The sequence below is a fragment of the Schistocerca americana genome, chromosome 1, assembly GCF_021461395.2.
Source record: "Schistocerca americana isolate TAMUIC-IGC-003095 chromosome 1, iqSchAmer2.1, whole genome shotgun sequence".
Lineage (NCBI taxonomy): Eukaryota > Metazoa > Arthropoda > Insecta > Orthoptera > Acrididae > Schistocerca > Schistocerca americana.
The window spans coordinates 870,504,947-870,530,765 of NC_060119.1; the positions used below are offsets into that span (position 1 = coordinate 870,504,947).

Below are 25,819 nucleotides of genomic sequence, written 5' to 3' on the forward strand. Positions count from 1 at the left end.
AATCTATGGCTGAACAGTGAAACTATTTCTTTTGACAAGAACTTTAGAAAGATGCTTATTAATGTATGTGAAACTTATGTCCTGAGTGGTGGAAAAAGATGAGATATTTTATTTTTGAAAAGCTGAAGGATAAGTACTTCAATAGTATACAATGTGATTTGGATGAAAATTCTTGGCTATTTGAGATAATAGAGAGTACTAATGACAATTTTGTATCTTGGGCAAATTTTATAACTGTGACAAATAATACATGTAATGATATACCATATGATTCTGATAAGTATAGGTTTGGGGAAATTGATAGTGATTTATTACATGAGGATGCAGGTTCTGAGAAAAGTGATTAATTTTGCAGTCCTTATATAAAAGTTCAAATTGGGTCATGGATTGGTAAATGTTTAATTGATACAGGAAGTGGGATCTCGGGAATATCTGAAAGGTTAAGCAAGAAATTGAAAGTGGGGAAAGATTTTGTTGAAATGCCAGTTGTTGGGGTAAAGATAAAAGGTGCTACTGGGAAGAGCAGTAAATTGGTAAAAAGCCAAGCTTTAGTGACATTTTTAATTGAAGGCAAGTTGTTCACACATGGATGTTTTGTAATTCAGGAATTTAATGAGGATTTTCTTTTGGGTATGAATTGGATAGTAAAAGTAAATACAGCATTTGATTGGGTTGAAAGAAAACTTTTGATAGAAACTAGTGATAGAAACTAGTGAAAGGGAATACATTCAGGCAAATTTTGTGAACACACTTGGTGATCAGAGTAATGGAAATTTTGACAGTATCAATTTACTAAAAGAAAATAGATTGGAGAATATTGAAACTCATAGATTTGATACTGATGAAGTTGAATTTGGGAATTTAGTAAATTTGAAAAACACAAAATTTATCTGGGTAGCAAAAACAACAGTTAGACAATCTGCTGTGGGAATACAGTGATGTTTTCAGTGACATACCTGGTAGGGTAAAGGGTTATCAGTGTGAGCTTCAGGTAAAACCTCATGAACCATTTTTCATAAAACCATACAGTATTGCAATATCAAAAAGACCTGCTGTTGAGAAAGAGCTGAAAAAGATGGAAGGATATAATATAATAGAAAGGAGTATCAGTGCATATAATAATCCTCTAGTAATAGTTTCGAAAAAAGATGGTGGAGTAAGATTGGTTTTGGACTCTAGACACTTAAACAAAATTTTGTTCAGACAGACAGACCATCCCAAAAATATTGATGAGTTACTCTATAAATTTACAGATATAAAATATATGTCAAGTTTGGATCTAACTTCGGGTTTTCATCAGGTACCACTTTCGATTAATTCTAGGAAATATACTGCTTTCTTGTACAATGGTAAGAGTTACCAATATTGTGTTGTGCCATTTGGGTTAAATTCTTCTGTTTCCAAATTTATAAGAGCTTTGGATCATGTACTGGGGCAAGAACTTGTGTCGAAACTGATAATTTATGTAGATGACATTTTGGTTACAGGGCAAAATTGGGAGGAACATTTTTCGATTTTGAAGTCAGTTTGTGAAAAACTTAGAAAAGGGGGGATGACATTGAAATTAGGGAAGTGTAAATTTGCAGTTTCTGAATTAAAATTTTTGGGTCATGTTGTCATAGACAAGGGAATTTTGGTAGATCCAGAAAAAATTAAAGCAATTTCAGAAATTCCTATTCCTAAGAATAAAAAAACAATTAAAGTCGTTCTTTTGGTTATGCGGCTATTACCAAAAACATATAAGTGATCAGAGTCTGAATGCACCATGTTTAAGTCAGTTACTTAAGAAAAACACTGTTTGGGTTTGGGATAAAAGTTGTCAGGAAGAGCTTGATAAAATTAAGCAAGAGTTGAGGAAGCAACACTTATTACACAGACCTGATTTTAATTTACCATTTTGTTTGAACACTGATAGCAGTAATTATGGGATGGAGCAGAGTTATTTCAAGAAAGAGTAGAGAATGGAGTTAAGATACATTGTACCATAGCATTTGCAAGCAGAATGTTGCTCAAGCATGAAAAAAATTATACAGTCACAGAGAAGGAACTTTTGGCAATTCATTGGGCTTTTACAAAATTTAGAATTTACCTTATTGGACATAAACCATAGTATTTTCAGATCACAAAGCTTTGAGTTACTTACAAGAGTGCAAATTATACTACAGTAGATTGACCAGATGGGCAATATTTCTGCAACAGTTTGACTTTGAAATCAAACACATGAAAGGTTCTGAGAATGTAGTAGCTGATTCACTTTCAAGGTTACCAATTGGGGGAGAAAAGGAGATTTTTGAACAAGAGGAGGAAAAGCAATTTAAAATTAGATACTTGAAAGGGGTGGAAAATGAGAAAACAATTAGAGCTATGTGTAACAAAATTAGAAAAAAAAATCAAAATTTGGGTCAGAGTTGGAAATTAATCAAAGAATGTTTAGGCAAGAAGGGGTATGAGACACTTGAAAATTTTACAAATTACATAAGGAGATTTTATTTCGGAGAACAGATGTAGATTCTGATAATTGGAAACTGTGTTAGCCAGAGGCAGATGCTGATAAGCTGATCATTTACATACATGAAAGTTTTGGTCATTGTGGGATACAGAAGTGCATTCAAAAGATACAAGAAAATGTTTATTTTTACAATATTGGAAAGAAGGTAAGAAAAGAATTGGCAACCTGTGACAAATGTCAGAGAGTTAAAGTGAGCAATCAAAGATGTGGTGGAGAGATGCAAAACATTATTCCGGAAAAACCTTTAGATCTTATCGCAGTGGACTTATATGGAATGTTACCAAAGAGTGAAGGTAGTCACTGTTACATATTTGTTATGGTAGATGTATTTTCAAAATTAATTAAATTATATCCAGTGAAAAAAGCTACTAGCCATGAAATTATAATAAAAATTGAGAGAGATTATTTCACACAGGTGGGTAAACCAAAAGCTATATTATCAGATAATGGTTCACAGTTCACCTCTAAAATTTGGAAAAAGTTTATTGAAAGATCAAAACTGGAGCATATACTTATATCTGTTTATTCTCCATCCACCAATCCTGCAGAAAGATATATGAGGGAAATTAGGAGACTTTGTAGAACCTATTGTAGCCATAAACATCCAACCTGGTTTGAGCACAATCGAAATTTTGAAGATATTATGAATAGCCTACAACATAGTTCCACAGGATTTTCACCGTATGAGGTTATGTTTAATATTAGACCTCCAAATCTTATATCAGAACTTATTGAATTTCCTAAATGTACACCTTTAACTATGCAATAGAGAGAAGATATTGTCAGGGAAACTATGAGGAAACAAGGGGAAAAAAGAGGAATAAAAGACATAACAATAGGGTAAGATTAACCACTTTCAAAATTGGGGATCTTGTTCTGGTCAAATCTCATGAAAAATCAAAAATGTTAACTTCAGAAATTAAAAAATTCTTTGATATATATATTGGGCCTTTTGAAGTCATAGAAAATCCACACCCTAATGCTTATCGTTTGGTGTATCCTAAGTCAAAGAAATTATTTGGTCTCAGGAATGTTGTCTCTCTGAAACTATATAAACAGAAATCATAATTTCAAAATTTAAATAACCTATTATCATCTAAAACAAAAGTCCTCCACTGGACTACCTGTACAATCAAGTATGTATATTTGCATGTATAAATTAATAATTTGAAGTCACATGTTAATTGAAACTGATGAAAAAACACTGTTGTAACAGAGAATGAGAGAAAGATTTATTTTTACTTTTTTTACAAAAAAAGTCTCCCTAGTGAGCATTTCTGAATTTTTCTAATTTTTGGAAGCAAAGTCTGTGGGTGAAGGCATGCATGTGAGGACATGCATGCAAAGGTATAAGTTTCAAAAACAATTTTAGATAAAGCCTCATCATATATGAGCAATTTATTGTTGTTTATATTGATGTTGTGGGGAGCGAAAGTACTCTTCACAAGAATGTGACTTGTAGTAATATTGTAGTAGAGAGGCAAGTGTACATAAACAATTGAAAAAAATTTAGATAATACTGATGTATCTTTAGCTGTACTAAAAGAAGAAAATCATAAGCAAAAAAAATACAAAATAAAAAGAACATGAGTAAAAAAATTAAAAAAATTTAAAAAGAAAATTATAAGCAAAAAATATATACAAAACAAAAAAAACATGAGTAAAAACAATAAAAAAAATTTTTAAAAAGAAAATCATAAGCAAAAAAATATACAAAAAAACATGAGTAAAAAAATTTCAAAAAAAGAAAATCAGAAGTAAAAATATATGAAAGGCAAATATATAGAAAACAAAAACACTACACTATATATGTTCAGTATCATTTTTACTGTACAATATGTAAGCATAATGAAATTAACATTAATATAAAAAAAATTTAAATCTTATTCTATTATTATATTATTTTCAATCTGTATGCTGTATGTTAGAATATTTCTCATGTATGTTTTATACCATGTATATTTGTCATGTCAAATAATTTCTTTACTTGATTTTTTTGTGTATGAGATTGATGGGGAAGAATCATTGCAACAACAGCCAGTAACAAATCCACAGATTCAAAGAGTCCAAATTTGGAAGAGGTTATCAGACTGCATCATTAATGTACTAATTGTGTAATACAGATCCATTACTGAGAGTGGTCGGGATTTTGTCGTATATGTCCATAACAACAAAAGCCCTGGGGAGCAGTTGTAATGGATCTGGGAGATGTGTTATTTTATACCGGATTTGTCGATACCAAATTGTAAATGTTTTCTTATATTTTTTGTCAGAATTTTTTTAATTATAATTTGCCTTATTATATGTTAATTTACTTATATTTTTGAGAGTGAAAGCATATTGATTACTATTAGTAAATGTGTCGAAGAATAGCAAAGAGACTGATTACAAGTGGAAGCTTGTGTGTTGTGTAAAATGTCTTTGACGCTGGAGTCGTCTTTGACTATAGTCAGTCGGCAGTTAACTCTTGGTGTGTGTTGACAGTAGAACAATGTGCAGGTCACCGTCATAAATAATTTTGAATTATGTTACTATTTTTTTTATATAAACTTTAAGAAGAAACTACATTCGAAGAAATGGTATTTGAAGCACCAAAAATGAGGCAGACACATTGAACCAGGTCATTTCTGCAGCCGACAAAGATGCATTGTGGAATCATACTTCCACTAGACAACTGAAGCCAAGACCAATATCGCCTTGTAAACATATAATGGAGGAGGTACTGTCACGAAATATGCCAAATTTAGGTAAATAAAAAATAGTGAGCATACTTCAACTTTGTGTCTCAGCCGGGATACCATATTTCAACTTTGTGTCTCAGCCGGGATACCATATTTCACCAGGCAGTGCCAAGCAGTGTCATGCAAAAACACTACACTGGCAATAAAAAAACAGGGCCACTTTTTTGAATGATTGTCTTTTGAAAGTCTCACAGAAGCTTTTGAATTTTCTCATCCTTTGGTGTTACATAAAACTGAGATACACGAATCATTTAACAGAACAAAAAATTACAGCCACAATCTTCCTGGCTGACAGAGTCTGGCACATTTTTATTTGTTATTTGTTGGGTGAAGTGCAGTGACACCGTACCATGGATTGCTGTTTTAGCTTAGGAAACCTGTGTCTCATCCCATCAAATCTTTTTAGTTTATCATCTCTTTCTACACTGTAATGAAAAAGGAAGTCCAGGGAGTTGTTATCTGTTGAATTTTATAGTTCTCGGGAAGGAGCTTTGGAACTCCATAAACATATGGCTTGCGGTACACTTGTCATGTAGTCACAACAGTTTGCAACCTTCCCACTCTTAAATGACAAAATCAACACTTTACTTATTCACTCATCCTATTTCATCCATACACAGCGTAAATTTTGTCCTGAATTTAGTACTGTGCCTTTCTTACTATCACAGTTCTAAGCACACTTACCCTACAGCACAAGTCAGTGTGGCAGTTGTTGACTGCTTACCATATTACATGAAAACTAAGCTTACTTTTCGGTTTGCCATTACAAAATGGTTCAAATGGCTCTGAGCACTATCGGACTTAACTTATGAGGTCATCAGTCCCCTAGAACTTAGAACTACTTAAACCTAACTAACCTAAGGATATCACACACATCCATGCCCGAGGGAGGATTCAAACCTGCGACCGTAGCGGTCACACGGTTCCAGGCTGTAGTGCCTAGAACCGCTCGGCCACCCTGGCCGGCTTAACATTACATTTTTACCCAGTTTTGAAAGCAGGTTACTGGTTCCACTTCCACATTTTCGATATGTAGAGAAGAACCAAAGAGCAGATGTGAACTTTATAAAGCATACATACAGGGGTGGTGGAGGGGGAAGGGGAGAATTTCCAGTTTTACAAACCTGATCTGCACGAACAAAATTCCATTGATGACATTCAGCATATCAAGAACGCTGCCCATTGAAGGAGGTTGTATTTGTATTGGAGGCAATGTTGCCCCTGGTTTCCCCGTATAGATTTCGTTCATTTTTTTCTGTAACACCACAGCTTGAGATGTTAGGTGTCTAAGACAGTCCGAAGATTCTCGTGTCTTTTCATGCGATTCACCTAGCTGAAAGAAACAATTTTAAATTAAAATACATTGAAGGAAATTGGAGAAATTGAAAACTGGTTAACGAAAAAAGTATCGGTTGCATCACATAATTCAATAATACGGTATTCTGAATTTAGTGAAGAATTTACCTATGTCTGTGTTACAACAGGAGCATAGTGCTGGGGAAGCATTTACGCAGTTCAAAGCATATCACATTAAAACCAACCAGAGTGAAGAAGGAAATGTTCTTATACAGTGCAAAGAAACATGAAAAGCGCTCAACGTTTCTATGAAACTAAGTATTACATATTTAAAGTGAGTAATGCTGTAGGTATGAAACTTCCATTTCAATGCACTCCCCACCTCCCCTTTTTACCCCTATTTTCTAGGGGCCCTTGCAGACTGCACCTCTTCAGTTTTCTTCATATTTATAAGATTTGAAAGTCAGTGACTGGATTTCACTTGCCTAAATCAGTGTGATGTAATTCCCAAGGAAACTCTAAACAACTGCCTTTGAAGTTTAGAAGAATTCAGAGCACTTTTAAGAACAAAAATCTTTGTAATTGTAAAGTTGCTGGTTCAAATCTCATTAGCAGTAACCTTCTTGTAACTTCCAGTTAAATTCCATATCCATACCAAATAAAATTGTCAATTAACAAATATTGAATCAGAATTTTTTATAAAAATGATAGCTTTTGATTTTTAATTATTAATTCCATGAAAATGTGAGTGCGGAATCATCATACTGAAAATAAAATCTTTTTTTTTTATTTCCAGAGACTAAACAGTTCTACTGAAATCCCTTAAGTACAAACAAATTGAAAGAGTGTTGATCTGTAATGTCCCCTTCTTAGTTTCAATAATGTGAAAGTTTGCATCAGATATTAAGTCTTTTCATATGTAGGAAACAGTTTTGACGTTATGGGAGACCTATTGCAACAATGGTCAGAGCAGGACAGGGGACACATTAAATCAAGCAACATTCACCAAATAACCATAAGTTGCAAATGTTCCATTCTGCACACAAGAGCCATAAACAGCAGTCAGTCAACAACAACAAGTGAGAAGGCGTTTGTTCCATGGCAAGGGGGGAAACGAAGTTGGATGTGTCTGTTAGTGTACTTCTGCTACACTAATCAGCTATTACACAGTGCTATGCTAGTTGTCATTTATTGTATCACACTGCAATAATGAATCATGCACAGTTATGTAAACAGTGAGTTAGCCAACATTCATAATGCTTACAGAGCAGTAAGATGCTGCACTGTTGGTGCGAGAAGATGGTATGCTCAACATTTCCAAAACAGAAGACTACCAATACCCAAAAGGTTTGCAATTGTACTAACATCTGAGAGAAATGAGACCGCTTACATCCAGAAACCCCAATGCAGGATAGAAAACAATAGTGAGGACTTTGGATTTGATGATGATGATCTCTGCTATTTCAAAAAATAAAGCTTTCAATTAGCATTTGAATAATAGCCAACATTAATCTCTACCACAAACACAGGGTTAATGCATGTTTACTAAAATCCAGTATGCACCCTTAAAGAGTTCGTTACAACAATTTCTGAGACTGTGGGAAATATTCACAAAGGCAGGCTTGCCTTTTTTTTTTTTTTCCCCTTTCTTTTTCCTGTGAAAAATATGATTTGCAAAAGCGAAAGTTTCATTTTAAAAATAAGTTCTTGTTTCCTTTCCAAAAAGTGTCTCAATATTAGTTTGTAGTTATTAATCACCTTTTCAGGATGGAAGTTAATTTATTGTTCTCCGTTTATCAGCAAATATTAAAACACATGGGCTTTATGGCCATTAGATTTTTATTATTATTGACATTGCACCTTATGGCACCTCATCTCAGCTTTGACTGCAGTGTTGTTTTTGCAGCACAGTTTATTATCATAATGACAGTTATGGCATTGCCAAAACATCAACTATATCCATTATGGACTATGCTGTGAAAACCACCTGGCTGAACAGCTAATTAGTAATCAAGCTTCACTCAATAGACAAATCTAAAGTTGTAAAGTTTTGACATTGGAGCTTAAGCAATTAACTCGAGTTAATTCAACAGTATCTGTACTCTTTATCATAACACACACCTGTTAGTTAGCACACTTCTGTGCACTCATTGTTACTGCCCTGATTTTAGTGTTATAGCTTTCTACTGTGGTAGATTTTCAACCTATGATTATCTGACTAGCTGTGTTTAATTAGACATCCACTATCACATTGTTACACAACTATTGATGATAACAGAAAGGCTACTGGGTGCGGAAGTTTGCTCCTGGCTACAGTCTGGAAATGGTTTTTATTTTGGTGGACAGCAGCTTCAAGGTCATGCCTACATAAATAGTTGTGAAAAGCTTACAGCGGATTTGGTGTATGATATGACTGCTTTCACAGTTGACCCCGATCATGGTAGGGTGAGTTAGACATATGACAAGACCAGAATACCATACATTGGAGGAGTGTGTACGACAGGAATACCACCTGGGTCTTCCGCAGTGATACGATCCATTTGCCAAAGGCTTTGGAATAGGTGTGCATAAGGATGAATGATGATATTTCATAGATGTGTATATGGTTAAAAAAATTATTTTAATTCTATTTAATTAACGTGTTGGGCACCATCTGAATTCAGCACTATTTCTAGTGTGCTCTGAAACCAAAGGGATTTCTACCTTATGTTTCTCTTTTTGTCTGTGCTCATTGGGGCAACTGAGTAGTTTGCACCAAACTGTCTCTGTGTAAGTACTGTGATGTGACAGTAGTGTCATTCTGTACAGTATATGTGCACATTTATATGGATACGTTTATAAACAGTAATGATGTGTGTGTTTTAGTTCAACCACCTATCCTCATCCACATCTCAGTAACATAACACACTAACAAAAAGAAAGAATAAGTTTGAACTGAACTACAGTTTTATTAGTACTGGATCATCATACCTGTTGCTTGTAGATTGCATATGTCTCCTTTTCATTGTTTAGGGCAGATCGAAAGTCACCCATGCAGCTCTGTGTACGAGCCACCAAATGGTAACTAACAGCAACCTTTAGGGACTTCGGGCCATAGTACCGGATATTGAGTGCTAAAGCCTTCTCCAAGAATCGTAATGAAAGTTCATACTCCCCTACAGCATGCAAGATCAGGCTGATGTTGCTCTGCAAAAGAGACCGAGAACTAAATATCACAGCAGTTAATTACAATTTCTTACTGAATTTTAAATAGAACACTGATACATAAACAATTTGAATGAATGTATTTGTCTCAAATATTTTGATTTGTAAAATAAACTGTTAGAAAGCATTTCAGATATAAAACTTTAATGTGAAATTAAAAGAAAAATACATTGAAATATACTGACAAGTCCCACACTTATAATTCCTGAAACCAGAAATGGAATACCTTGTGTTTAATATCCCTATATTCTTTGCTTTCAGTTTTATTAAAATTTATGTTCTTTGCAAGTTTTGAACAGATTTTCTTCATATATTTTGATATATTATGTATCTTTGACACAGAAGATGAATTTTTATAACATATTTAGTTATTGCTGTCAACAGAAATGGAAATTTAATGATAGGAAATAAACAGCTGCTACAAAGGCAGACCGTAATTGTTGATTTAACGATAGCAGCACAGCAATGAGAACTAGATCCTCTATCCATACGATGTATCATTCTGCTTTTGACCTCTCTGACAGAGATATAACTGAAGACCTCTGAAATAGTTGATATGAATGTCTAACACTTGGTTTGTGCCATACAGTCTGAAGTTCATTTCTTTTAGCAATATACTTTTTATCCCCATGCCATAACATTATAACAAGGCATTCGTCTTCATGGATGACACTTTAATTGTGTGTGTCTGCAACTTAAATTGTCATCTTTATGTCAACTCACACTAACTTTTCCTACTCTCATGGTTAAATTTTATTTTGCATAATCTGAAAAATAAAAGGTCAGAAACTATTTCCTTTGTGATAAGTAATACATTTTCAACACAAAAAAATTGTAATCTGGCAGATTCTGTAAATTGGGTGGGACACATATAACCCATGAACCTAATTAGAGCCACATTTTCATGTAACCTAGGATTTTCAGAGAAAAGTTTTTAATTTCAGAAAAATTTTATCAGGGTGGAAATTATGGAAAAAAGTGTAACAAATCAGTAGCAAAACAGATTTGTTCTCTTGACAATGTAGAACATGAAATATCACACACAAGTTTTCAACATAACATTTGAAGATGGCTTTGACACATCTCGCACACCAGTTTTTCTACATTCTCCGACCCCTGGGGGCTTATGGTTCTTTCACGAGTTCAAGCATGGTGCACATGGAGCCCTCAGCTATTGCAGCCCATTCTTACTTCCCAGACTGCATTTTCTTCCCCATACCTCCCCTCCTTCCCCTCTGTCAGTGTTCTTACTTATTTCAACCTGGTTATCGACCTGGTTTCCTGTATTCCTTGTGGTTTTGTTCCCCTTGCTTTTCCTGTCATCCTTCCTTTTAGGCATTATTTGTCCCTCTTGGGGTTTGACCCCCCACTTCTAAATTCTCTTTCTGTAATGTGACCCATTTGGGGAAGAACTCCCTCTCTTGCATCTACAGTGTGAATTCCTCTCTCCCCTTCCTTCCCCTCTTCCTTCCCTCCCATAGCCTCCTCCACCCTGATAAGTCACCAGCATGTGTATGTAGCCAGTCTGTGTGGCGGGGCTGTTATGTACCCATTTGACTGAGCCCCCTAACAACACAGGGATCACCTGATACCTGAGCTGTTGCCTCCTCCATGTATGCCTAGGAGTGGTTGCTTGTCATTCCGGAATATCGGAACCCCACAGCAACGGCCGCCACGCCAGTCAGCCTTTGCTGTAGCTGGGTGGCACCCATGCGTAGAGCCCCTCATCGAATTGGGTGGTATCAGGATATATGCTTTGCAAATGAGGCATATCACACTCCAAAAATTTGGCTGTTCTCCTATGTCCATTTCTTCAAAGTGGTAAGTGATCATGGAGTGATGTTCTTATGACCCTGTGGCCTTCCTTTCCCTGGTTACACCCTGAGATGATGGGCAGGCTCCCTGGCTTGGGGGCAAAACGCTTTCCACATTACCTGATCTGTACTATGATGGACAGGGATACGTTCACCACCACAAAGCCATTATTTTTTGTTGAAAATATTGAAGGGGGACAAGTTTGATGAAATGGAAACTCTTAGTAAGATGCAGTCGGGTCCCCTATTGATCAGAACTTCTTTTCCCAACCAATCTGCAGCTCTTTGTTCTTGGGATCATCTTGGTGATATCCTGGAGTCCATTACATTTCATCATTCTTTGAATATGGTCCATGGAGTCATTTTTCAGAGAGACCGCATCCTTCAAAGTGATGATGAACTCTGGGCCAATCAGGAACAATGGGGCTTACATTTTGTTCAGCGTGTGCAGACAGGTCATAAAGGACAACTGCACCAATACTGGCACCTTCATTCTGACTTTCAAGGGAGATACCCTCACAGAGAAGATCTAGGTCATGTGTTATTGGTGTGATGTGAAGCCATCCATCCCGCCACCCATGAAATGCTTTTGGAGCTTGCGTTTCGGGCACATGTCTTTCAGATGTACGGCAGACCCTCTCTGTGGTGACTGTGTACGCCCACTCCAGGAGGGGATCCACCATGTTCCACCACCTGTGTGTGTAAATTGTCACGACTGTCACTCTCCATGCTCATCAGACTGCCCAGCTTATAAGAAAGAAAAGAAGATACAAGAATGTAACTCCCTGGATTGTTTATCTGACATTGAGGCTCCTCAGAAATAGACCAACTTCGTCCTGTTCGATGATTTCTAATTTTTCCTCTGTTATGTCCTTTCCCCCTCCTCCCTCTTCCTTACCACAGTCCTGTCCCTCTCTCCTCCCCCCTTCCCCTGCAGTTCCCATGTCGTCCTCTCCGGGGGCTGCTACCCCTCCTCAGCCGAAGAAGTGGCCCCCCTCTTCTTGAGTGACTGCTGGTGACTGGACTCCCCCCCCCCCCCCCCCCCAGGATTCCTTCCCCAGCATCTTTCAGCCCAGCAGCCTTCTACCCCAACTTGCTACGCACAACTCTCTTTCGGTTCTGGATCTTGCAAAACCATGCTCTCCCTCTGTTCCCTAACCTCCTCAACCTAGGAAAGAGAAGGAGAAACAACAGAGGTCCCAGGACAAGCTCCCCCACCCCAGTGCCCCCGGATATGCAACTTCTGCTGTCTCAACCTGAGCCTGAAACCCTGTTCTGGATGCTACCCCACTCTCGTCAGTGACAGATGGCAACCCAACGGCCTGAGTGGTTCTAGCCCATTTGGATATCCGCTCCACGATTCTCCAATGTAACTGTAATGGGGCACTGCCATCACCTCCCAGAGCTGCAATTCCTTATTGCCATTTACTAATCACCTTGAGTCATTGTCCAGGAACTTCATTTTACTGATGTTCACTCACTGACCCTTCAAGAGCCCCGTGCTTTCTGTCGGAACCGGGTTGGCTCTTTGAGGGCTACCAGTGACGTCTTCATGTTGCTCCATATGGATATTGTTAGTACATGGATTCCACTTCGTACTCCATCGGAAGCAGTTGCTGTTCAAGTCCATTTGGACTCTGCTGTCACAGTTTGCAAATTCTATTTCCTTCCTAACAGGTCACCTACATCTGCTGCCAAAGTGCCTTCCTTCAGCAACTCCCACTTCTCTCCTCCTCGGAGATATGCTCATCACCCTTTGTGCGGCAGTGCTGCTTCATCTAGTCAGGGGCTCCTCATTGACCACTTTCTTGTTGACTACAACTTGTGCCTTCTTAAGGATGGTTCCCCTACTCATTTTAGTGCCATATATGGTTCTTTTCCTGGCATTGAATCCTTCACTCACATCCCCTCCCCTTCTTCCTTCCTTACACTGGTCACCGCACAATGACTTCTGTGATAGTGACCACTTCCCATTCATTCTCTCATTCCCTTACCACCTCCCTCTGACCAGGTCACCTCGCTGGGCTCTCCATTATGCTGATTGGTCTCTAAATACCTCCAAGGTCATGTTTCCATCTTGTTTGCCTGGTTGTATTGATGAAGTCACATATATTTGTCTGATAAGATAATCCATGCTGCTAGCATTTCTGTTCCCTGCTCGACAGGCTCCATTCGCCATCGGCCATTCCCACGCTGGAGCATGGCCATTGCCACTGCTATCTGTGATCATCACCACAACTTGCAATTCTTAAGTGGTGCCTATCCTCCGCTGGTCTTATTACCTTTAATATCTTCATGCCAAAGCCCGTTCCTTAATCAAACAGAGCAAACGGGTATGTTGGCAACACTGTCTCCTCTCTAGGTTCTTCTGTCTCTTCATCACAAGTGTGATTTTCAGTGGCTGTCTTCCATTCCAGGCCTTAACCTTACAGGTGGCCTTTGTACCCATCTCCTCCAGGTGTTTAAGCATATTTGGTTCCAAGGCACTTTCCCCTCTCACTGTAGAGTGAGTATCGTGGTTCCTTTCCTTAAGCCTGGCAAGGATCCATCATCCCTTGATAGTTATCAGCCAGTCATCCTGACCAATTTCCCCTCCAAGTACCTAGAATGGATGGTGGCTTGCTGGCTTAATTGGGTCCTTGAATCTTAGGATCTTTTATCTCCTTACTAGTGTGGCTTCAGGAGGGACGGTGTCCGATCAATCATCTGCTTTGATTGGAAACTGTGGTTTGGCACGCCTTTTCTCAATGGCACCATCTTGCCGCAGTTTTCTTAGATCTTTGTAAGCCCTAAAACGTTGCTTGACACCATGATATCCTCCTTACGCTCCATGAGTGGGGTCTTCAGGGCCCTCTCCCAATTTTTATTCACCAGTTCCTGTTCCATCAGTCATTCACAGTTTGAGTTGGTACCACTCTCAGCTCTCTGCAGACCCAGGAGAATGGCGTTCCACAGGACTCCATACTGTGTGTCCTATTCTAATCGCTATTAATGGATGTTGGTCACCCCTGGTTCATATGGGGATGATTTCTGTATTTGAGCTAGCTCCCACTCACTGGCCTCTGCAGAACAACAGCTCCAGGATGTCATCTGGCATGCTTGCACATGGACCCCACTCACATGGTTTTCAGTTCTCTCCCTTTAAGTTGAGAGTGGTGCATTTCTGTTGCTGTACTGTGGTCCATCCAGACCCAGATCGCTGCCTCTATGCCCACTACCTTACTGTGATCCTCCAGTTTCGCTTCTTAGTTGTTCTTTTTGACAACAAGCTTATTTCTGTTGCTGTACTGTGGTCCATCCTGACCCAGGTCACTGCCTCAATGCCCAATAGCTTACTGTAGTCCTCAAGTTTGTTTCTCAGTTGTTCTTTTTGACAACAAGCTTACTTGGTTGCCCCCACATCTGTCATCTGAAGGTTGGCCGTTCTTGTAAACTCAATGTTCTTTGCTTCCTTGCCCACACCTCTTGGCGCGTGGACTGTGGACCGTTCGGCCATTCTCTGTCATTACTGAGCATTAGTTCTGTCTCATCTGGACTATGGTTGTCAAATTTATGGATCACCCACCCCTTCCATGCTGTACCTCTTGGACCCAGTTCACCATTGTGGTATCCATTTAGCCCTGTCAATAGTCTTCAGGTTGATGCTGGGATCCCTCCCCTTTTGATTCAGCAGTCCCAGCTCCTGGTTTCCTATGCAGTCACTATCTGCTCTTCCCCTGTTCATCCCTCCTATTCCATTCTTTTCACAGCTGCACACCATCATGCACCTCCTGCCCACCCTTCAATGGGTTTACCAGTTGGACTCCACCCCACTACTCTCCACTGTGACTTCCACCTTCTCTCCTTATCCTCTTCCCCACGTACCCTCCCCAAGTCTCTTACATTCAAATATTACTGTCTAATGAACACTTCTTTTCATGACAGTCCAGTAACTATACATTTTGTCATTATTCTATGTGTGTGTGTGTGTGTGTGTGTGTGTGTGTGTGTGTGCGCGCGCCTATGCTTGTGCCACTGTCATCCAATCTGCTACCACTCTGACACTCGGAGTCTTTGGAGACACTCATCACCTGTGTCCATTGTCATCTGCACTCTCACCATGCAATTACTCTTTATGAAGTGCTGTAGATATTCCATCTACACAGTTGTTCTTGAGATTGGTCTCAGAGTGATTTTGTTGTGTCACTGAGTGAGGGTGTTAGTCATCTTTCCTGTGACCATCAATAACAGTGTAGAAATGTGTGCTTAGGGATCTCCCCTCTCTCCAAAGCCACAACCAGCCTCCTGATCTAGGTTTATGTGCAGCAAATGCATGAGGTACAGGCCATGGCCAATTAAGAACTGAACTATTCCCTGGCTGGAATTGACATGTTTCATGCTTAATTGCTCCCTGATGTTGGAGCAAAACACATATACCCTACACGCCTTGTTGCAGTTGCCTCACTATCTTTGCCAGGAATTTACACTATGTTTCAAACTCTCTCAAGGTCTATATTTCCTTCCCCTAAGAAGTCTCTCACTGTCTGGTCTAGCCCTTTCCAGCAATTATGTTGCTGTACGATACTTAATAGTTAAGTCTATTGGGTATACCCGAAGCACCACATACAGGTTCTGTACTGATGTAGTGCTGAAAGCCCCCTATAGCTGCAGCACCACACTCCTCTGTCTGCACTTTACCGCCATGGTATTAGCCACACTACAGAGTCAATGTCCCTGTAAGCTGGCAGCAAAATATATTGTTGATGCAGCAGTATGCTGTTGTTATAGTCATGGATAATCTGTAGTTCACTGCATTGATCATGGCACTTGTTTTGCTGTTCTCTCTCTCTCTCTCTCTCTCTCTCTCTCTCTCTCTCTCTCTCTCTCTCACACACACACACACACACACACACACACACACACACACACACACACACTTTTCATCCTTGTATGCATGGTTAGCGGTTTGCCTGCTGATGTTATTGCTTATTCTGAAAAAACTTGTTCTCTCCAATATCCCTAATGTTTTCCATGGCATTATATCAATACCTGTAAATATTTATAAATCTCCAAAATCTGCACAACTGTCAGCCACTACAGTACAGTCATCCAAATAATTTTTCCAAAAACTGATGTAACAAGAACAGAGAAATCAAAGTGACATCTTAAAAAAAATATTGGGACCTCATTGATTGCGATAACAACATCTCCTCAGCATTGCAAAGATGTGATAGATAACAAACAGTGACAAGTTGTTTGCAGGCCTCTGCAATTTCAAGGAGATGTTATTGCTATTATCGACATCATTTTCGTGTGTACAAAAGCTTGAAAGCGGTTAGAAATGAAGTTACTGATGCTTCCAACAAACAAATTATTGAAAGTCCCAATGTATTTAGAAGATGTCATTTTGATTTCTCTGTTCTTATACTAAAATGTAGATTATGGTAAGCCCCCTAAGTCCCATAATTGCAAACTTCTTTATGGAGAAATTCGAAGAACAGGCCTTAGGTACTGCCAGCAAAAAACCAAATGTATGGTTCCAATACGTGGATGACACGTTTGTGCTGTGGAGACATGGTAGGGAGAAACTAAGCCAGTTCCACGAACATCTGAACAGTATAAACACGAGAATTCAGTTTACAATGGAGGAGGAGGTAGACGGCAAATTACATTTCATCGATGTGCTTGTTTTTAGAAACTAAAATGGTACTTTGGGCCACTCGGTATACCGCAAACCCACGCACACGGACCGTTATTTGCACCGGGATTCGAACCACCACCCACAACAGAAGCGGGGTGTTATCAAGACGTTAGCGGACAGAGCTAGAAACATTTGTGAACCCGAGTTGCTCGATGCTGAGATGGAACATCTCCACAATGCACTAATGAAGAACGGATATTCGTCCACCGAAATAAAACGTGCGTTGAGGCAGCCACGCAGAAATCATACTGACGTACAGGCTACTGCAAAATCTAAGGTTTTCCTGCCGTTTGTTAAAAATGTAACGGAAAGAATAGCGAGGATCTTGACGAAGCGAAATATTACCGTAATTTACAAGCCCACCAGGAAGATACAGGAATACCTTAAGCCTGCCAAGGACGTTCGCAAACCATTGGAAAAAGCTGGAGTGTATAGGATCCCATGCAGCTGTGGTGATGTTTATGTGGGTACCACTAAAAGAACGGTTTCTAAACGTTTGGAAGAGCACAAGGGAAATTGTAGAAGAGGAGAAACTGAACGATCAGCTGTTGTAGAGCATGCTTTCCAGCCAGGGAACCACAATATTCGTTTCAAGGAGACGCAAGTACTAGCTGCCACAAGCGGATATTACGAAAGGCTCTACAGGGAGGCAATCGAAATTGCTAACACCCAAATAGTTTCAATCGAAAGGAGGAGGGCGTGAAATTAAACAGTATATGGATGCCGGTGTTAAAGAAGATGTGTACCACCCGTCCACTACTGGGTGATGGCAACGGTGATCTACGGCAACGGACAGCGGCCAATTGCACTGACGTTTTCAAAACACGTGACGTCACGCCGCGGCGTGGGAGCGCGCGGACACGGAATTTAGCGGTAGTCAGTAGCGAACCAGTAGGTGTGTTGGACCTTCCGTCAAGCTACGGACACCCTTGAAGATGTCTCCCGCAGTCGGAGACGAAACGTTGGGAATCGACACAGAATTCATCAACCAACCACGGCATAACAGCCTGGATAATTATAATGGACATTCTCTGTTCTTGTTATGTCTGGTTCTGGAGGAAGTACTTGGATGACTGTATCTTTAGATGCTGGTAGGTATGCAGATTATGGAGGTTAGGAAGCATTTGCAGATACAGATTTATGGTGTGGAAAACCTCTGGGATTTCAGAGACAACAAGGTTATTTCAGAACCCATTCTACACCTTACTGGTTCTTTCTGCTCTAACACTTTTTCTGTTCCACCAGAAAAAGGATCCCTGTATCTGAAAGTTAGCAATTGCATCTTTCCACATGTTTCCATTTGTTGCCACTTTAAGGGGGATATTTTCTTAACAGTATTTATTTAATGAAAATCATTCCAGTGATCACTTTCAAAACCATTGCAGTCTGCATAGTCATAAATACAAAATAAATAAAAAATGTATAGTTTACTTACATCAAGTAGTGCTATTTCGGGGTGGTTCTCGCCACAAACAAGCAGTGCCAGGTATCGTGCTCTATATAGGAGTTTCAGTGCAGTGCTCACTTGACTGTTAGCAAAACAGTATAGAGCAAGATGTGTCTGGAACAAAAACAAATGGATCATTTACTGACACACACACACACACACACACAAAATAATTTTCCTCTATTTTTATTTTTTAGTGTATTTCGTAACTTTTTTTATTCATTACAGTGAAAATTTTGTTTACATGTTAAAAATAAATAGAAATGGAATATAAAACATATAATATGGCATCTCACTACTGATTACCAATTTTATTGTTCATTAATGAGACACCAGGCTTATGCAGTCACCGTCACAGTCACAGTCACAGTCACAGTCACAGTCACAGTCACAGTCACCGTCACAGTCACCGTCACAGTCACCGTCACAGTCACCGTCACAGTCACCGTCACAGTCACCGTCACAGTCACCGTCACAGTCACCGTCACAGTCACCGTCACAGTCACCGTCACAGTCACCGTCACAGTCACCGTCACAGTCACCGTCACAGTCACCGTCACAGTCACCGTCACAGTCACCGTCACAGTCACCGTCACAGTCACCGTCACAGTCACCGTCACAGTCACCGTCACAGTCACCGTCACAGTCACCGTCACAGTCACCGTCACAGTCACCGTCACAGTCACCGTCACAGTCACCGTCACAGTCACCGTCACAGTCACCGTCACAGTCACCGTCACAGTCACCGTCACAGTCACCGTCACAGTCACCGTCACAGTCACCGTCACAGTCACCGTCACAGTCACCGTCACAGTCACCGTCACAGTCACCGTCACAGTCACCGTCACAGTCACCGTCACAGTCACCGTCACAGTCACCGTCACAGTCACCGTCACAGTCACCGTCACAGTCACCGTCACAGTCACCGTCACCGTCACAGTCACCGTCACAGTCACCGTCACAGTCACCGTCACAGTCACCGTCACAGTCACCGTCACAGTCACCGTCACAGTCACCGTCACAGTCACCGTCACAGTCACCGTCACAGTCACCGTCACAGTCACCGTCACAGTCACAGTCACCGTCACAGTCACCGTCACAGTCACCGTCACAGTCACCGTCACAGTCACCGTCACAGTCACCGTCACAGTCACCGTCACAGTCGACCGTCACCGTCACAGTCACCGTCACAGTCACCGTCACAGTCACCGTCACAGTCACCGTCACAGTCACCGTCACAGTCACCGTCACAGTCACCGTCACAGTCACCGTCACAGTCACCGTCACAGTCACCGTCACAGTCACCGTCACAGTCACCGTCACAGTCACCGTCACAGTCACCGTCACAGTCACCGTCACAGTCACCGTCACAGTCACCGTCACAGTCACCGTCACAGTCACCGTCACAGTCACCGTCACAGTCACCGTCACAGTCACCGTCACAGTCACCGTCACAGTCACCGTCACAGTCACCGTCACAGTCACCGTCACAGTCACCGTCACAGTCACCGTCACAGTCACCGTCACAGTCACCGTCACAGTCACCGTCACAGTCACCGTCACAGTCACCGTCACAGTCACCGTCACAGTCACCGTCACAGTCACCGTCACAGTCACCGTCACAGTCACCGTCACAGTCACCGTCACAGTCACCGTCACAGTCACCGTCACAGTCACCGTCACAGTCACCGTCACAGTCACCGTCACAGTCACCGTCACAGTCACCGTCACAGTCACCGTCACAGTCACCGTCACAGTCACCGTCACAGTCACCGTCACAGTCACCGTCACAGTCACCGTCACAGTCACCGTCACAGTCACCGTCACAGTCACCGTCACAGTCACCGTCACAGTCACCGTCACAGTCACCGTCACAGTCACCGTCACAGTCACCGTCACAGTCACCGTCACAGTCACCGTCACAGTCACCGTCACAGTCACCGTCACAGTCACCGTCACAGTCACCGTCACAGTCACCGTCACAGTCACCGTCACAGTCATAGTCATAGTCATCATCATCATCATAGTCATCATCATCATAGTCATCATCATCATAGTCATCATCATCATTGTCATAGTTAGTGCTCTAAAGCATATTGTGGTAAATGGTAAACTGACAGCAACAAAAATACAGTCATCAGAGTTCTGCGATATGAAATAAGCATTCATTTCAAAGTTTGTGAAGATAATTGTATTTATAATGAAGATATTATTTTAATACTAATTTAACACTATTGCTGTATTACATTACTGTGAATAATTCAAAAAAATTAAAAATGACCAGGTCTTCTGAAAAGAGAAGCCTGTAAGGTTATCACAACCACTGAACAATCTTTAACATTGTAACATTCTCTAAAAGATAATATATCCCACAGATCTGCTATTGGAAAAAGCCAATGAAGCACTAGCAGATGTTTACAAATGGTTTACAGAGAACAGAGTAACTCTCAACATTAAGAAAACAAACAGCATGTGCTTTGGAATAAACAAGAAGTATGAGTCCATAAATTTAAAACCACACAACACTTCAATAGCAGATGTAGCTAACACTAAATTCCTAGGACTGTACATCGACAGCCAACTAAAATGGAATGAACATGTCATGATTATCTCAAACAGGGTCTCCACAGCATGCTACACGCTTAGAGTTCTTGCATCAGTATGCAGTGACATCTGTGTAATGTCAGCTTACTCTGGTTATGTGCATGCCATCCTTAGCTACAGAATAATCTTTTGGGGAAATAGTACCCAGAACCTACAAACAGTTTTCAGATTAAAAGAGAGAGAGCCGAAATAATAATGACTAAATGCAATAAATAGGCTCATTGCAAAGAATTATTTAAAAACCTGGGCATTTTGACTGTTCCTTGCGAGTTTATTTTTCAGACTATAATGTATATAAGAAAAAATCTTGACAATTATAGCTTTAATAACACTATTCATGATCATAACACAAGGTTGAGTCATTGCCTCCATTTAGATAGAAAAAAAGCTAAAAGCTCGGGAACAGTCCTGATTATTGAGGCACTATAATCAATAAGCTGCCACAGAATATAAAATAATTAGCAGTATGTATTATTTCTTACAAAAAACTTTGAAACAGTTTTTGCAAGACCATTATTTCTACACTTTGGATGAATATCTTAAATGAAAACCAAAGAATTGTTGGGAACACCTAACATAAGTTATGCCTGATGACATATTTTTTCTCCATTCATGTATTATGTATTTATGCCTATGTATTTATGTCTGCTGTATGCAGAGCTTTGTATTTGTGTATGTTAGTTCTAGGTCAAAATACCTATGCTTATTAAATAATGTATGTGGCATTTGTTAAGAAAATATTTAGACTTCATACCATAATTTGTACATTCACCAAAGACATCTATAGAATGTACATTGTCTAAGGATGGATAAATAACTAAATAAAAATCAACTACTGACACAAAAGTATCTCATGAAGGTCAGACAGACGATAAAACACCAAAAACAACAGGACAGAAACAAACTCAATAGAACAGAAACTGACCATGTCTTAAGTTTTACTTGATATTTCACACCAAACGTCAGTAGCAGTCATTTTGCCATCGCAGTAGAATGGACATTTATGCAATCTGACTATCAAGAGACAATATATTATTATATACAGATATATTTTATCATAAGAAGGTCTGCTGGACTAGACAACCTCTCATCTACCTGCAGATGATTAATGGATAGCTGCATTTTTCCTTTCTTTCTTTTTTTTATTTATTTACATTGGACCAAGAGTGTGGGCTGCTTTTTGTTGGTTGGCTGTCCTCAATTCATGTCTTTGCTTGTTTATTGTTTCCTATGGTGGAATCTCCATTATTACAAACTTTTTGCTAATTGGGCTCTTTTCCATTCTTGCACACAGTCTCTGTCCTCTCTTTGTTGCCATCCTCTATTTTGTCCATCAACTGTTCTTTTTTATTTCCATTTCTCCCCTCTCTGGCATTACATATTTTTCATGGTAATGCAAAGTCCTTGGTGGAATATAAATTTAAGGAGTAAAAACAACAAACTACTAAATAGTTGAGGAATTGAGTTGAGATTCCCTTGCTATGTGTGGTGTAAAACATATCCACTGTTCGTACTGCGAATCCTGACCCCTTATTGTGCACACTTACTTATGTCCATCTATTTCACTTTCATCTTTGCTTTATTAACAGTATGAATCTCTCCTCCTCCTCCTCCATCACCTTTCCAGTTTTGACCATGTGAGGAACATGTTAATTTGAATCAGTTCTTTTTCTTCTGCTCTCAATTCAGCATTCTTTTTTTCTCCACCTTCAGCACTCTTTTATCCATGCTGTTTCTGCACTTAGCACTTAGTCTAATTTTGTCCTGCAAACCTACAGCAAACTCTTATTTTGAATTGGGTACATTATTATTCTTTTAAGTTATGCCAAACCAACGTGCTGAGGATTAATGTAAGCAAGTTACTATCATTATTTTCATCATCTTAAAATACTATACATGTTTTATTGAATATTTATTATTAGTAAATCTTGGGCAGCTGTGGTATGTTAAAAGTAGAAGTGACAGGATATTATAAGAAGTGCTCAAATGGAAAGGTTTGAAATGTCATAACAACCAAGCTTGTTGAAATTTGCGGAAGAATGTGTCATCAACTCCCCCTAAAAAATAATTCGAAGCTGTGCCCTCAGCAGACAAGATATTTTCTACGTCTGAGGTACAATACTCATTGACTTCCTCAATTGAGGAAAACCCTTAACGCTCACAGTACCAGTGTAGGGGTACTTTATGTCCACCTTTAAAAATATTTTAATCCAGTCAGGTATTTTATATTTTAAAATTATGAAAAAATATTTATTGTTTTTAATGAATTCTTCTACCAGATTTCACACGTTTTAAATTATTCAGTTGAACTTAAAACAATTTAAGTCTCAATAGTAAGTATCACAGTCCCCAATGAAAGACATAGTCAATATTTCAAGGTTCAGGGTCCTCCTTACACATTAGTATGTCTTTGAAAAGTATGTCGAGAGTAAAAGTCAGCAACAGTAAATGAAACTTTTATTTTTAATTTTTCTTTTTGGGGTGGTAAAAGTCAATGGTACACAACATAGGAAGTGCATTAATATTGCTGTAAGTATGCTAAAAGGTATTTTTAGGTTCTGGATACCTCTTTTAAAAAGTATGTTGTCCATAGCCTACGTAAGTCCACGAAGGGCAAACGGCCTGTGTTGCTAATGGAGGGAGTGATTCTGCTGCACAATAACCCAAGTCTCCGAGGTTACACAACATGTAATGGCCAATTTCATGTGGGAGCAGCTTTGGCACCCATCCTGCAGCCCGAACATGTCACCCAGTGACTTCCATGTGTTAGGTCTGCTAAACACATCTAAAAGCTAAGCACTTCAACAATGGACTGAAGGACACAGCAGAGGACTGGCTCCTGTCAGAGCCACAGGAATTTAGGGAACAGGGACTAGTTCAGCTCGTGAAACAGTGGGATAGTTGTGCTCTGGCCTCTGGTGACTACTACAATTATACCCATAGCACTTCAATTATACTCACAGTGTTTCACACCTTTTCTTTTGAACACTGCTCATGTACCTGAGAGGGGCATTGGAAGAAAGTACGAACTGTGAAAAATTGCCCCCCGCCCCCCTCTCAAACAAATCCAATCATGGAAAGTGTGAAAGTTCTCCTAATGAATACAGTACATAAGAGTTTGAAAACCTAGAGTTCCATTTTCTGTTTCTCTTCTTAATTTATGACTGTATTTCTACATCCGCCAGCACTAGTACGTTTACTTCTGTTCCAGTGGAAGGTGTGGTTCTATCTCAAAAAAAGAGAATGTTCCATCTTTACTTTGTTTTATTATTGTATACTAGTGAAGGTTTTGATATTATGATGAATTCATAATCCTGACGAAGAGTAAAATCAATTAGCCAATCACAATCTAAATGGGGAGATACACTAATATAGTGTGATACTAACTTATCTGAAAACAAGCCTTAAATTAACACCACGTGGTGTTAGAATACTTGGACCTCTGACATTTCTCCCCCCATTCCCATACAAGAATTAACTTTGTCCTCAGACTGGTCAGCTGGTCTTAAGATGTTGTCAGTCTTAGTCTTACTAAATGCACATATGTAAAGAAAAACAATCTTTGTTGTACAAAGAAAGATAATTTCCATGATAATTCAGCCAATTTTGGCTGTTTCTAATGATCAGGTAAGAATACCCACTTTATAACTAAGTATACTCACATATTCTGTAATGGTGTAAGGGTGGTCAATGCCATTGACCCTCTCCGACATAAGAACAGCTTTCTGTTGGTAAGCCATTGCTTCAGCATGCTCACCCATTATGTAGTTCAGGCGTGCAAGCATACGTAAACACTGTGCAATTTCAGGGTGCATAGCTCCATACACATTATTGAGCAAATTGAGAGCCTCACTTATTAGTTCATACCCATCTTTTAAGTATCCTTGCTGAATCTTTGTCTGGCCAGTAGTGTAAAAGTTGTAAGCATCAGTTGCCTAAAAGATAAAAAGGATAAATAATGAATGGAAGGTATGTACAGTTCTCTCTCTCTCTCTTTAAGAGCAATGAGTGTGTGCATTTTTTAATACATAGTGGTCAATATTTAGGCAACATAAACCAAAGGAAAAGCTGATGTCAGAGCAGCACACATACCAAACTGCCAAACATACAAACTAGAAAGTTATCTAATACAAAATGTGTTAAAACAGTACTTCCTCGTAACACGTAGTTCCCACTCATCCTGGAGTCTGAGTGACCTGTACATTTTTAAACTACTTGAAAGTATCCTCCTCCTCCTCCTCCTCCTCCTCCTCCCCCCCCCTCCCCACCCAAAAAAAGTAGTTGTGGACTGTGTGTGTGTGTGTGTGTGTGTGTGTGTGTGTGTGTGTGTGTGTGTGTCAGCAGTACTAAATATTTTGCTTCCTTTAGGCAAATACTTCCTGCAATTCTCTCTCATAATGTTATAGTTTTCTCGTGTAAACTTTCCTTTTAATTTTAGATTATGGCATACTATGGTGCCAATGTGATTTATATCCAAATACATTACTCTGAGAATCTCTGAAGATATTGTTCAGTGCAACAGAA

General features: G+C 39.5%; 1 protein-coding gene across 1 annotated transcript in view; it reads right to left on the reverse strand.

Moving 5' to 3' along the window:
- The window catches only part of LOC124613967 (clustered mitochondria protein homolog), a 362,940-nt gene that overhangs the window by 12,240 nt on the left and 324,881 nt on the right, over positions 1–25,819 (reverse strand). The window contains exons 19-22 of the mRNA XM_047142757.1: positions 24,958–25,230; positions 18,680–18,805; positions 9,517–9,732; positions 6,375–6,583 (exon numbers count right to left, since the gene is read on the reverse strand). Of these exons, the coding sequence (XP_046998713.1) occupies positions 6,375–6,583; positions 9,517–9,732; positions 18,680–18,805; positions 24,958–25,230 (824 nt within the window). The remainder of the gene's footprint in view (positions 1–6,374; positions 6,584–9,516; positions 9,733–18,679; positions 18,806–24,957; positions 25,231–25,819) is intronic.